Consider the following 14175-nt stretch of genomic DNA (forward strand, 5'->3'; position numbering starts at 1 on the left):
TCTTTTTTAAATTATTCATATCATAAAAAAAAAAAATCTAATTTCCTAATGTTTACTTTCTAGTGCCTCCATCTGTGGAGCTGGATGTGAAGTTAGTTGAAGGCCTTGTGGTAAAAGCCGGAACTACGGTCAGATTCCCTGCCATTATAAGAGGTGTACCTGTTCCTACTGCAAAGTGGACAACCGATGGGAGTGAGATTAAAACAGATGAACACTACACAGTTGAAACTGACAACTTCTCATCAGTACTTACGATTAAGAACTGCTTAAGGAGAGACACTGGGGAATATCAGATCACAGTTTCCAATGCAGCTGGCAGCAAAACAGTAGCTGTACATCTTACTGTTCTTGATGTTCCCGGTCCACCAACAGGTCCTATTGATATTCTGGATGTTACCCCTGAATATATGACTATCTCATGGAAGCCACCTAAAGATGATGGAGGAAGCCCTGTGATAAATTATATTGTTGAGAAAAAAGATACAAGGAAAGATACATGGGGTGTTGTCTCTTCAGGGAGCAGTAAGATGAAGCTGAAGGTCCCACATCTACAAAAGGGTTGTGAATATGTTTTCCGAGTAAGAGCAGAGAATAAGATGGGTGTCGGTCCTCCCCTTGACTCCATACCTACTGTTGCTAAACATAAATTTAATCCTCCATCTCCTCCTGGAAAACCAGTGGTAACTGACATCACTGAAAATGCTGCAACAGTGTCCTGGACTCTGCCGAAATCTGATGGTGGCAGTCCAATAACTGGTTACTATGTAGAACGTCGAGAAATAACTGGCAAATGGGTGAGGGTCAACAAAACACCTATAGCTGACCTGAAGTTTAGAGTGACTGGACTCTATGAAGGAAATACATATGAGTTTAGAGTTTTTGCTGAAAATCTTGCAGGACTAAGCAACCCATCCCCAAGTTCTGACCCAATAAAAGCATGCCGGCCCATCAAGCCACCTGGACCACCTATTAATCCTAAACTGAAAGACAAGAGCAAAGAATCAGCTGACTTGGTGTGGACAAAGCCTCTCAGTGATGGTGGTAGCCCCATTCTAGGATATGTAGTGGAATGTCAGAAACCTGATACAGCCCAGTGGAGCAGGATTAACAAAGATGAACTCATTAGGCAATGTGCCTTCAGGGTACCTGGACTAATTGAAGGAAATGAGTACAGATTCCGTATAAAGGCAGCTAATATTGTGGGAGAGGGAGAGCCAAGAGAACTAGCAGAATCTGTGATTGCAAAAGACATCCTTCATCCTCCAGAAGTAGAACTTGATGTTACTTGTCGTGATGTTATTACCGTTAGAGTGGGGCAAACTATCCGCATTCTTGCCCGAGTCAAAGGCAGACCTGAACCAGACATAACTTGGTCTAAAGAAGGCAAAGTATTGGTCCGAGAAAAGCGAGTTGACCTAATTCATGATCTACCTCGTGTGGAGCTACAAATTAAAGAAGCTGTTAGAGCCGATCATGGCAAGTATATCATCTCAGCTAAGAACAGCTGTGGACATGCCCAAGGTTCCGCTATCGTTAATGTCCTTGACAGACCTGGGCCTTGCCAGAATTTAAAGGTTAGCAATGTAACCAAAGAGAACTGTACAATTGCTTGGGAAAACCCACTAGATAATGGTGGCTCAGAGATAACAAATTTCATAGTGGAATATCGCAAACCAAACCAGAAAGGCTGGTCAATTGTCGCTTCGAATGTCACTAGACGATTAATCAAGGCCAACCTGTTAGCCAATGATGAATACTATTTCCGAGTCTGCGCAGAGAATAAAGTAGGTGTTGGGCCAACCATTGAAACAAAAACTCCAATTCTGGCTATTAACCCTATTGATAGACCAGGTGAGCCTGAAAACCTCCATATTGCAGATAAAGGAAAAACGTTTGTCTATCTAAAATGGCGGCGGCCTGATTATGACGGTGGCAGCCCAAATCTATCATATCATGTTGAGAGGAGGCTGAAGGGTTCTGCTGACTGGGAAAGAGTTCATAAAGGAAGCATTAAGGAAACACACTACATGGTTGACAAATGTGTTGAAAACCAGATTTATGAGTTCAGAGTACAAACGAAGAATGAAGGTGGGGAAAGTGACTGGGTAAAGACAGAGGAGGTTGTGGTGAAAGAAGATTTACAGAAACCAGTACTCGACCTGAAGTTAAGTGGTGTGCTAACTGTCAAGGCAGGAGAGACCATTAGACTTGAGGCAGGTGTTAGAGGCAAACCATTTCCAGAAGTTGCATGGACCAAGGACAAAGATGCTACAGATTTAACAAGATCACCAAGGGTCAAGATTGATACCAGTGCCGATTCATCTAAATTTTCTCTTACTAAAGCGAAGCGAAGTGATGGTGGTAAATATGTAATTACAGCAACTAATACAGCTGGCAGTTTTGTGGCCTATGCCACTGTCAATGTTTTAGATAAGCCTGGCCCTGTACGAAATCTGAAAATTTCTGATGTGTCCAGTGATAGGTGTACTATTCGCTGGGATCCACCAGAAGATGATGGCGGCTGTGAAATCCAAAATTATATTCTAGAAAAATGTGAGAGCAAGCGAATGGTTTGGTCTACCTATTCTGCCACTGTCTTAACACCTGGTACCACAGTAACACGTCTCATAGAAGGAAATGAATATATTTTCAGAATCCGTGCAGAAAATAAAATAGGCACAGGGCCTCCCACAGAAAGTAAACCAGTCATTGCAAAAACCAAATTTGATAGACCTGGTCGCCCTGACCCCCCTGATGTCACTAAAGTAAGCAAAGAAGAGATGACTGTGGTTTGGAATCCACCTGAATACGATGGTGGAAAGTCCATCACAGGATACTTTTTGGAGAAAAAGGAAAAACATTCAATACGATGGGTCCCTGTTAACAAGAGCGCGATCCCTGAGAGACGTTTGAAAGTACAGAATCTCTTCCCAGGACATGAATATCAGTTCCGTGTCAAGGCAGAAAATGAAATTGGAATTGGAGAACCATCTTTGCCATCAAGACCAGTGGTGGCAAAAGACCCCATAGGTATGTTTTTACTTTTTCTGATATTATACCAATTCTTAATCTCAAACACAGAGTTGTTAGACAAATTAAATCCATAACATCAAAACTTTAGCCAATATTTTACAAAGTAGATCTTTTACCAGATCACCTAAAATGTATAAACAATGGTAGATTCTAATTTTATGAGAGAAAATAAGGAAGACTCAGTAATTGAGAAATTGAACACTATATCTTTGATTGAGAATGGACTATATAAAATTACACATTAGAGTATCACTGGAAGTCTTTAACCACGTGTAAATTTATTCTTACATAACTTATTTTCAGAACCACCTGGTCCACCAACCAATCTCAAAGTGGTTGATACGACCAAAAGTTCTATAACTCTTGGATGGGGAAAACCAGTGTATGATGGTGGCTCACCAATAATTGGATATGTTGTGGAAATGAGACCAAAAAAACCAGATACATCACCTGATGAAGGCTGGAAAAGGTGCAATGCTGCAGCACAACTTGTGCGCATGGAATTCACTGCGACCAGCTTGGACGAAAACCAGGAATATGAGTTCAGGGTGTGTGCCCAAAACCAAGTTGGCATCGGGCGCCCTGCAGAACTAAAGGATGCTATTAAACCTAAAGAAATCCTAGGTGAGGTCTTATTTTATCACTTCATTCATTCATACTTTACTTCTCATATGATTTCCCCACGTTCTAAAATGTCAGCTAATGGCTTTCATGTCATTTGCAGAGCCTCCGGAGATTGATTTAGATGCCAGCATGAGAAAACTGGTCACAGTGAGAGCAGGATGCCCTATTCGACTATTTGCCATAGTGAGAGGGCGACCAGCCCCTAAAGTCACCTGGCGAAGAGTGGGTATCGATAATGTGATCAGAAAAGGACAAGTCGATCTGGTCGATACTATGGCCTTCCTTGTCATCCCCAATTCTACTCGTGATGACTCAGGAAAATATTCTTTGACGCTTGTGAACCCAGCTGGAGAGAAGGCCGTGTTCGTGAATGTCAGAGTTTTAGGTGGGTTACTAACAAGCTTCTTCCTCCCCTTCAAAAATGAATTAATTAATAAGGAGGCTGAGGAGATGTGTGTCTGATTTTGTGGTACTTTACAGACACTCCTGGACCTGTATCTGATTTAAAAGCTTCGGATGTCACTAAAACATCATGCCACATTTCCTGGGCCCCTCCTGAGAATGATGGTGGGAGTCAAGTGACACATTATATTGTGGAGAAACGTGAGGCAGAGAGAAAGACGTGGTCAACAATTAGCCCAGAAGTTAAGAAAACGAGCTTCCAAGTCACTAATCTTGTCCCTGGGAATGAGTATTATTTCAGAGTAACTGCTGTCAATGAGTATGGTCCCGGCGTTCCAACAGATGTCCCTAAACCAGTGCTTGCATCAGATCCTCTGAGTAAGTAATAGCCTTTCTTCCTCCTTTTAATTCCAGCCCCCTGCTTTAGCAAGGTCAAGATACCAAAACATTTTAATCCACTACTGAAAGGGCTTTTATTTGTAGAAACCCAAACAGTGCAAATAAATATCTATCTCACTCCTTAAAGACTTTTTTGATCAGCCTGAACTTGTACTTTTTACTTGCAACATATCAAATGACAGTTTCCATATACTTTGAAGCAAGTGGCATACTAAAACACTTAAGTATATTAACAAATGGATTTGATTAGGTTACCTGGACAGTTTTCTAAATCATGTTTTTCTTCTAGGTGAGCCAGATCCCCCAAGGAAACTAGAAGTTACCGAAATGACAAAGAACAGTGCTACACTAGCCTGGTTACCTCCCCTGCGTGACGGAGGTGCTAAAATTGATGGCTACATCATTAGTTACAGAGAGGAAGAGCAGCCTGCAGATCGCTGGACAGAGTACTCAGTTGTAAAAGATCTCAGCCTTATTGTCACTGGCCTAAAGGAAGGAAAGAAATACAAATTTAGAGTAGTGGCCAGAAATGCTGTTGGAGTCAGTTTGCCAAGAGAAGCGGAAGGAGTGTATGAAGCCAAAGAACAGCTCTGTAAGTCATCATTGTCTCATTTTTATCATGTGATAAACTTTTATAGAATTTGCTTTCAACATGTAGACATTTCTCTCTGAGGAATCTAGTTCCAGAAATACTTGAATAATGTAGAGAGCAGTGGTTTTGAAACATTTGGACCCACAACACAGACTAAATAAACATTAACTCATGACACAGTATACATATACATAACATAGTACACATAATTATATATCTTTATATAACTAAAAAAAGTTTCTTGAAGCAACATCTATCTTTATTCTGTATGCTGGACTTATATTTTCTATTTCATTCAATGTCATTCTTTTATTTAAAAAAATACTAGTTGTAATGCAAACGTTAATTTGAACCCACCAATGGGTTGCAACCCACAATTTGAAAAACACTGGTATAGTTCCCCACCAGAGGAAATCACACTCCCCACGAAATTAATGTATTTTCATTTTCCTTTTAGTGCCACCAAAGATCCTTATGCCAGAGCAAATTACTATTAAAGCTGGCAAGAAACTCCGGATTGAAGCCCATGTGTATGGAAAGCCTCATCCGATCTGTAAATGGAAAAAAGGAGAAGATGAAGTTGTCACATCTAGTCATCTGGCAGTGCACAGAGCAGACAGTTCTTCAATTCTGATCATAAAAGATGTTACTAGGAAAGACAGTGGTTACTATAGCCTCACTGCAGAAAACAGTTCTGGGACAGACACTCAGAAAACCAAAGTTATCGTCATGGGTAGGTTACACATTAGACAAATGGCCATCTAATTATAAAGATCGGAAATATTTTTCCCATCAAATCCCTCTTCTTATGTTTCTTTCCTGTTGGTTCGCGCAGATGCTCCTGGACCCCCTCAGCCTCCGTTTGACATTTCTGACATAGACGCCGATGCTTGCTCCCTGTCATGGCACATCCCTCTGGAGGATGGAGGCAGTAACATCACCAATTACATAGTGGAGAAGTGTGATGTAAGCCGAGGTGATTGGGTGACAGCTCTAGCTTCAGTGACAAAAACTTCCTGCAGAATTGGAAAACTGATCCCAGGCCAGGAATATATCTTCCGGGTCCGTGCTGAAAATCGATTTGGCATTTCAGAGCCTCTCACATCTCCAAAGATGCTGGCTAAGTTCCCATTTGGTATGTTTCTTTCAGAAAGAAAAAAAATTATGTATTCTTTCTAGTCTGTTTCTTAAGGTAGAAATGGACATTTCTCTTGTCTTTATCTCCAGATGTTCCTAGTGAACCAAAGAATGCACGAGTCACTAAAGTCAACAAAGACTGCATATTTGTGGCATGGGACAGACCAGACAGCGATGGAGGCAGCCCCATTACTGGTTATCTGATCGAACGCAAAGAAAGAAACAGTTTGCTCTGGGTGAAAGCTAATGATACTCCTGTCCGATCAACTGAATATCCTTGTGCTGGCCTTGTAGAAGGTCTTGAGTATTCATTCAGAATCTATGCCTTAAACAAAGCTGGATCCAGCCCACCCAGCAAACCAACAGAATATGTAACTGCAAGAATGCCAGTTGGTGAGTTTTTTTATTTTTGTGGTTTTTTGGTTTTGGGGTGTTTTTTTTTTTTAATATTAGGAGGGCACATTTAAGTCTTGGAGTCTCTGAAGATTACTACTTCCATTCAAGAATATGTTCTGGGTAATAATGTAAAATATGGAAATTTAAAACTTCTGCTATTAAGATAAATACTGAGACTACCTCTTTTGGTTTTAGATCCTCCTGGAAAGCCTGAAGTTATTGATGTTTCCAAGAGTACTGTATCCCTCATTTGGGCTCGTCCAAAGCATGATGGAGGCAGCAAAATTATTGGCTATTTCGTAGAAGCTTGCAAACTTCCTGGTGATAAATGGGTACGGTGCAATACTACCCCTCACCAGATTCCCCAGGAAGAGTATACAGCTACTGGCTTAGAAGAGAATGCTCAATATCAATTTAGAGCAATTGCCAAGACTGCAATAAACATTAGCCAGCCTTCTGAACCTTCTGATCCAGTGACCATTCTTGCAGAAAATGGTAAGATTCTGTTGAATAATATAGGCAAAGGTGGATGGCACTCATATTTCTCCTAATAAAAAAACAAACCTAAACCTATGGAGAAAAGGACAAGTAAAATGATAGGTACTTTGTATACAGACACTAAAAATTATGATTATGGAGAATCTTCATAACATATTAATCTTAAAAGAAGGATACAAAACTGTGAGGACCATATAATTTCAACCATACACTTACACAGAAAGATGACAAAGAAATGCACCACAATGTTAACAGTGAGAATTTGAGGGCATTGGAATGATAGGTGATCTTTACTTTTTTCTTTATATTTTGATTATCAGAATTCTACATTAAACCTGTATTTCTTTTATAATGAATATGTTACTTTAAAAAATCCCATCTTGAAAGAGACAGAGCATGTGAACTTCTCACTTTTATTAATAATAGTTATATAATATAGCTTTGCCTATATTAAATATTTTTTTTATTTTTTTCCAGTTCCACCCAGGATAGACCTGAGCTTGGCTATGAAATCTTTGCTTACCGTGAAAGCTGGAACGAATGTTTGCTTGGATGCTACTGTTTTTGGTAAACCAACACCAACAATCTCTTGGAAGAAAGATGGCACACTGCTAAAACCAGCAGAAGGCATAAAAATGGCCACAAAACGGAACCTGTGTACCCTGGAGCTGTTCAGTGTGAAGCGAAAGGACTCAGGAGACTATACCATTACTGCCGAAAACTCAAGTGGTTCCAAATCAGCCACCATTAAACTTAAAGTGCTAGGTAACTGAAGTGCTTAATTACAATCTCATTTTATTTTGGTTAATGTGATGTAATAGAATTTACAAAATAACGTGTGAGAAAGATACACATCCTGGTGTATATTTCGTAATCACGCAATTATTCTCATCACAAAACAATAGCATTTTAGAGCTGAAAAGATCATTGAAGAGTACATATTTCAGTTACATATTTTTACATGTGAGGAAATTAAGCTTCTGAAAAATTAAGTGATTTCCAAGGAAGTTAATGACAACATAAAGACCGCATCCCAGGTTTCCAGACCTCCACTCTACTCATCTCCCATTTCACATGTGTTAGTCAGTGACTTCACTTTTCTTTCTTGTTCTTTCAGATAAACCAGGTCCTCCAGCATCTGTTAAAATTAACAAAATGTATTCAGATCGTGCAATGCTTTCTTGGGAACCTCCTCTTGAAGATGGAGGCTCAGAAATCACCAATTATATTGTTGACAAACGTGAAACGAGCAGACCCAACTGGGCGCAAGTCTCTGCTACTGTGCCCATCACCAGCTGCAGTGTGGAGAAACTTATAGAGGGCCACGAGTATCAGTTCCGAATTTGTGCTGAAAACAAATACGGAGTGGGTGATCCAATCTTTACTGAACCAGCAATTGCTAAAAACCCATATGGTAGGAACATTTTCTTGTGGTTTTTCATTTTATTTTTTAAATATTACTTTTTAGATTAAGATATAAACTTTTCAATCAATCTCTGCAGACCCACCCGGACGCTGTGATCCTCCTGTTATTAGCAACATAACCAGAGATCATATGACAGTAAGCTGGAAACCACCAGCAGATGATGGTGGTTCACCCATCACTGGCTATTTGGTTGAAAAGCGGGAAACCCAGGCAGTTAACTGGACTAAGGTCAACAGAAAACCTGTTATAGAAAGAACTATAAAAGCCACAGGTCTCCAAGAAGGCACCGAATACGAGTTTCGGGTTACAGCTATAAATAAGGCTGGACCGGGCAAACCCAGTGATGCATCCAAAGCTGCTTATGCCCGGGACCCTCAATGTAAGTTTGCATGAAAGAGTCCCATGTCCTGTGTTATAATCAACATTGAACAACCAGGAATGTGGTTTTAATGAAAATTTTCTTGTATTATTTACCCTCAGATCCTCCTGGCCCACCAGCTTTTCCTAAAGTATATGATACAACCCGTAGCTCTGTGAGTATATCTTGGGGCAAGCCAGCCTATGACGGTGGTAGCCCTATCATCGGTTACCTTGTTGAAGTAAAACGAGCTGACTCTGTTAACTGGGTGAGGTGCAACTTACCAGAGAAGCTACAGAAAACCCGCTTTGAAGTTACTGGCCTGATGGAAAACACAGAATATCAGTTCCGCGTGTATGCCGTTAATAAGATTGGATACAGTGACCCCAGTGATGTGCCAGAGAACCACTGTCCCAAGGACATCTTAAGTAAGTATCACCAAAGAAATACAGCTTTTCTTGTCAGTCATATTGTAAGAGGGCATGGTGAAACTCCCTTACGTAGATTGATTGATTGATTTATTTATTTATTTATTTATTTATTTACTTATTTATTTATCTATCTATCTATCTATCTATCTATCTATCTATCTATCTATCTATCTATCTATTTATTTACAAGCTTTAGAGTTGGTAACTCTAAGAGAACATTTTTGGAGAGCTAGGTTGGTACTTTACGGTATTATATAACAGGCCAAATGGAATGCAAAGTGATTTGTGGTTTTGAAAAGCTTTTCATACTTACATGAGAATTTCACATCTTCAAAAGAATGTGGAATCCAGGAATTTTATTCTGAGAGCAAAGAGATTTTTTTAACTAAGTAGTGAGCTATTTATCGTTCTTATGGTTTTTATTTTCTCTTCTAAGTCACCCTGTCCATAAGTATGGAATTGGTAGCTCATCATCTTAATTTCCCTTTTCACCATTTCTTCTGTACGGCTCCCCCAGGAAAAACTTGGTTTAGCCTATAAGATATTGGAAAATAGAAAGGTCAGCAGTTGCTACAGAGTATCAAAATAGTTGACAAAAATTTTGAGGATTATATTAAGGATTTTTTTAAAGAATAAGAAATCGGTTATGGAAAAGAAACATATTTTAGGAGTATTAAGTTCAGTCCTTGGAGATATGTTTGACCATTAAATTATTACTTTCGCTTTCCTTACTCCAAAACTAAACAGTTCCACCTGAGGGAGAACTTGATGCTGATTTGAGGAAGACACTCATATTACGTGCTGGAGTTACATTGAGACTATATGTACCAGTAAAAGGACGTCCACCTCCAAAGATAACTTGGTCTAAACCAAATGTCAATCTGAGAGAAAGGATTGGACTGGAAATAAAGTCAACTGACTTTGACACTTTCTTGCGCTGTGAAAACGTGAACAAATATGATGCAGGAAAATATATCTTGACTCTGGAGAATAGCTGTGGTAAAAAGGAATATGCCATTGTAGTGAAAGTGCTGGGTAAGTCTGTCTGAAGAAAATATGTACAGATGTTAAAAATGGAGTCCTATGTATTTTTTACATATTTATTTCTTATTTACCATTTATCCAGATACCCCTGGGCCACCTGTCAATGTGACTGTTAAGGAAATATCCAAAGATTCTGCTTATATTACCTGGGATCCTCCCATTATTGATGGCGGAAGCCCTATCATAAACTATGTGGTAGAAAAACGTGATGCAGAAAGAAAATCCTGGTCTACAGTGGCAACTGAATGCCCAAAAACAAGCTTTAGAGTATCTAACTTGGAGGAGGGAAAATCCTACTTCTTCAGGGTGTTTGCTGAAAATGAGTACGGCATTGGAGATCCTGGTGAAACACGTGATGCCGTCAAAGCTTCCGGTGAGCAAACGAGCTACTACCTCCTGAGTTTGAGTGGCATCTTAACTTGGTTATCTGAGGCTTATACTTATCATTTCTCCTTTGCTTTAGAAACCCCTGGACCAGTTGTAGACCTGAAAGTGTTGTCTGTAACTAAGTCATCTTGTAGCATCGGCTGGAAAAAGCCACGCAGCGATGGCGGAAGTCGAATTACCGGATATATAGTTGATTTCCTGAGTGAAGAAAACAAGTGGCAACGAGTTATGAAATCATTAAACTTACAGTACTCCACAAAAGACTTGACAGAAGGGAAGGAATATACCTTCAGAGTGTGTGCTGAGAATGAAAATGGAGAGGGAACCCCAAGCGAAATCATTGTTGTGGCAAAGGATGATGTTGGTAAGCCTTTAGCCATGCATCTTTGTTTTCCCTTTATTGTCATCAAAAGTACACTCTTGAGCACTATTCACTGGTTTATATAAAAAATATTTTAAAATTATAACAATATGAAAAAGTTAATTGCCTTGTCTTGAAAATAACAGTAATTTATCTGTGCTGTTTTACAGTGGCTCCTGACCTTGACTTAAAGGATCTACCTGATTTGTGCTACTTGGCCAAAGAAAACAGCAACTTCCGTCTTAAGATCCCCATAAAAGGCAAGCCAGCTCCATCAGTATCCTGGAAGAAAGGGGAAGATCCTCTAGTGACGGACAGAAGAGTCAGTGTTGAGTCATCTGCAGTTAACACAACTCTTGCAGTATATGATTGCCAAAAATCTGATGCTGGAAAATACACAATCACACTGAAGAACGTTGCTGGCACTAAGGAAGGAACTCTCTCTATAAAAGTTGTTGGCAAGCCTGGCATCCCCACTGGACCAATCAAATTTGATGAAGTCACAGCAGAAGCCATAACCTTAAAGTGGGGTCCTCCAAAGGATGACGGAGGTTCTGAAATCACCAATTATATCCTAGAGAAGAGAGATTCTGTAAACAACAAGTGGGTGACATGTGCCTCAGCTGTCCAGAAAACCACCTTTAGAGTAACCAGACTTCATGAGGGTATGGAGTACACCTTCAGGGTCAGTGCTGAAAATAAATATGGTGTAGGAGAGGGCTTGAAATCAGAGCCTATTGTTGCTAAGCATCCATTTGGTAAGTGTCTCAAAGTCAGAAAATATAAAGCAAAATGTGGTTTTGAGTAAGTTCACTATTATAAATTTTGCATTATCATATATTTTCCTAGATGTGCCTGATGCTCCCCCACCTCCTAATATTGTGGATGTCAGACATGATTCAGTATCCCTAACTTGGACTGACCCCAGGAAAACAGGTGGCTCTCCAATTACAGGTATTTATTTTGCTCTTATCCTACAGCTTTTAAGCTAATGTTTCTTCCAGATCTTTACTTCTGAAAACAAGTTAAATGTGTGTTCTTGATTTAAAGCACTATCTATATAAATCCAATAATGTATTTCCTTTCAGTACATTAGCATTCAGTACATTAAGCATTAATTAAGCTGATCAAATAAACTAATGCTTAATTTCATTGAAAACTTCTTATGTAACAGTTAATATAGAAAGGCTTTCTTAGTGATATCTATTTTTTGTAAGTTAAAACTGTTCAACAGACGGTACAACAAATATGCATATTCCAAGAGAAAAAAACGGCGTTATGCCTAGGTAATAAAAGGGTAGATACTAGCAAGAATGACTGTTTGTTCCATATATAAATTATTTGAGCAAAAACATACATATATTTAAAAGTCAGGCTACATTTGTACTTTCTATCTGAATTGACAAATTACTGGGTCTCTTATAGGATATCATATTGAGTTCAAGGAAAGAAATAGCCTTATGTGGAAGAGAGCTAACAAGACTCCTATTAGGATGAAAGAGTTCAGAGTGACAGGATTAACTGAAGGTCTTGAATATGAATTCCGAGTTATGGCAATCAATTTAGCAGGAGTAGGCAAGCCAAGCCTGCCATCAGAGCCAGTTGTGGCACTTGATCCAATAGGTAAGTAATTATACAAAGGAAAACTTTAGTGAATTTTGTGCATGAAAAAACATTGGTATTCATTTGACTGTTTTTCCCCTTCGTTTTAGATCCTCCTGGCAAACCTGAGGTTATTAATGTAACAAGGAATTCAGTGACTCTCATTTGGACTGAACCTAAATACGATGGTGGTCATAAGTTGACTGGATACATAGTGGAGAAGCGAGATCTACCCTCTAAATCTTGGATGAAAGCCAACCATGTTAATGTCCCAGATTGTGCCTTTACTGTAACTGACCTTGTTGAGGGTGGAAAATATGAATTCAGAATTAGAGCAAAGAACACAGCAGGTGCTATCAGTGCTCCATCTGAAAGTACAGGAACCATTATTTGCAAGGATGAATATGGTAGGTCCATTTTTATGTTTATGCACATAAAAAGAACAAATTAAGCCACCTGCCTTTTCTGATTAAAATGTTTTATTTTTCTTTGCAGAGGCACCAACCATCGTCCTTGATCCCACAATAAAAGATGGGCTAACAGTCAAAGCAGAAGATACCATCGTTTTGAGTGCCATTAGCATTCTTGGCAAACCCCTTCCAAAATCAAGTTGGTCCAGGGCAGGAAAAGACATTAGACCATCAGATGTCATTCAGATAACTTCCACCCCAACATCTTCCGTGCTTACTATCAAGTATGCCACTAGAAAAGATGCTGGTGAATACACCATCACTGCTACCAATCCTTTTGGCACGAAGGAGGAACATGTGAAGGTAACAGTTCTCGATGTACCTGGTCCCCCAGGTCCCATTGAAATCAGTAATGTTTCTGCTGAAAAAGCAACACTTACATGGACACCTCCCTTGGAAGATGGTGGCTCACCAATTAAGTCTTATGTTCTTGAGAAGAGAGAAACTAGCCGACTCTTGTGGACAGTGGTTGCTGAAGATATTCAGTCTTGTAGGCATGTGGCAACCAAACTTATCCAAGGAAATGAGTACCTCTTCCGAGTCTCAGCTGTCAATCAATATGGCAAAGGAGAACCTGTACAGTCTGCACCTGTCAAAATGGTAGACAGATTTGGTATGTAGAGCATGTAAGGAAATTGATATGCAAATGTTTACAGCAGAGCTTAGGAAATATGGATTTCTCATAAATTTGCTTCCTTTTCAGGTCCCCCTGGCCCTCCTGGAAAACCGGAAGTATCAAATGTCACTAAGAACACTGCCACTGTCAGTTGGAAAAGGCCAACTGATGATGGTGGCAGTGAGATCACAGGATATCATGTAGAAAGGAGAGAAAAGAAAGGCTTGAGATGGGTGAGAGCAACAAAGATGCCCGTTTCTGATCTCAGATGCAAAGTAACAGGACTGCAAGAAGGAAACTCCTATGAATTCCGTGTCAGTGCAGAAAACAGAGCAGGAATTGGCCCACCTAGTGATGCTTCAAATCTTGTTCTAATGAAAGATGTGGCATGTTAGTATT

General features: G+C 39.6%; 1 protein-coding gene across 1 annotated transcript in view; it reads left to right on the forward strand.

Moving 5' to 3' along the window:
- The window catches only part of TTN (titin), a 267443-nt gene that overhangs the window by 203226 nt on the left and 50042 nt on the right, over positions 1 to 14175 (forward strand). The window contains exons 253-274 of the mRNA XM_011359980.1: positions 64 to 3030; positions 3337 to 3657; positions 3758 to 4042; positions 4138 to 4437; positions 4748 to 5050; positions 5508 to 5783; positions 5886 to 6185; positions 6278 to 6580; positions 6779 to 7078; positions 7559 to 7846; positions 8199 to 8495; positions 8584 to 8886; positions 8988 to 9293; positions 10044 to 10331; positions 10423 to 10713; positions 10804 to 11091; positions 11259 to 11846; positions 11938 to 12042; positions 12514 to 12711; positions 12801 to 13097; positions 13186 to 13773; positions 13864 to 14166. Coding sequence (XP_011358282.1) covers positions 64 to 3030; positions 3337 to 3657; positions 3758 to 4042; positions 4138 to 4437; positions 4748 to 5050; positions 5508 to 5783; positions 5886 to 6185; positions 6278 to 6580; positions 6779 to 7078; positions 7559 to 7846; positions 8199 to 8495; positions 8584 to 8886; positions 8988 to 9293; positions 10044 to 10331; positions 10423 to 10713; positions 10804 to 11091; positions 11259 to 11846; positions 11938 to 12042; positions 12514 to 12711; positions 12801 to 13097; positions 13186 to 13773; positions 13864 to 14166 — 9495 coding nt within the window. The remainder of the gene's footprint in view (positions 1 to 63; positions 3031 to 3336; positions 3658 to 3757; positions 4043 to 4137; positions 4438 to 4747; positions 5051 to 5507; positions 5784 to 5885; positions 6186 to 6277; positions 6581 to 6778; positions 7079 to 7558; positions 7847 to 8198; positions 8496 to 8583; positions 8887 to 8987; positions 9294 to 10043; positions 10332 to 10422; positions 10714 to 10803; positions 11092 to 11258; positions 11847 to 11937; positions 12043 to 12513; positions 12712 to 12800; positions 13098 to 13185; positions 13774 to 13863; positions 14167 to 14175) is intronic.

This window comes from Pteropus vampyrus, unplaced genomic scaffold, assembly GCF_000151845.1.
Source record: "Pteropus vampyrus isolate Shadow unplaced genomic scaffold, Pvam_2.0 Scaffold2, whole genome shotgun sequence".
NCBI classification, from domain to species: domain Eukaryota; kingdom Metazoa; phylum Chordata; class Mammalia; order Chiroptera; family Pteropodidae; genus Pteropus; species Pteropus vampyrus.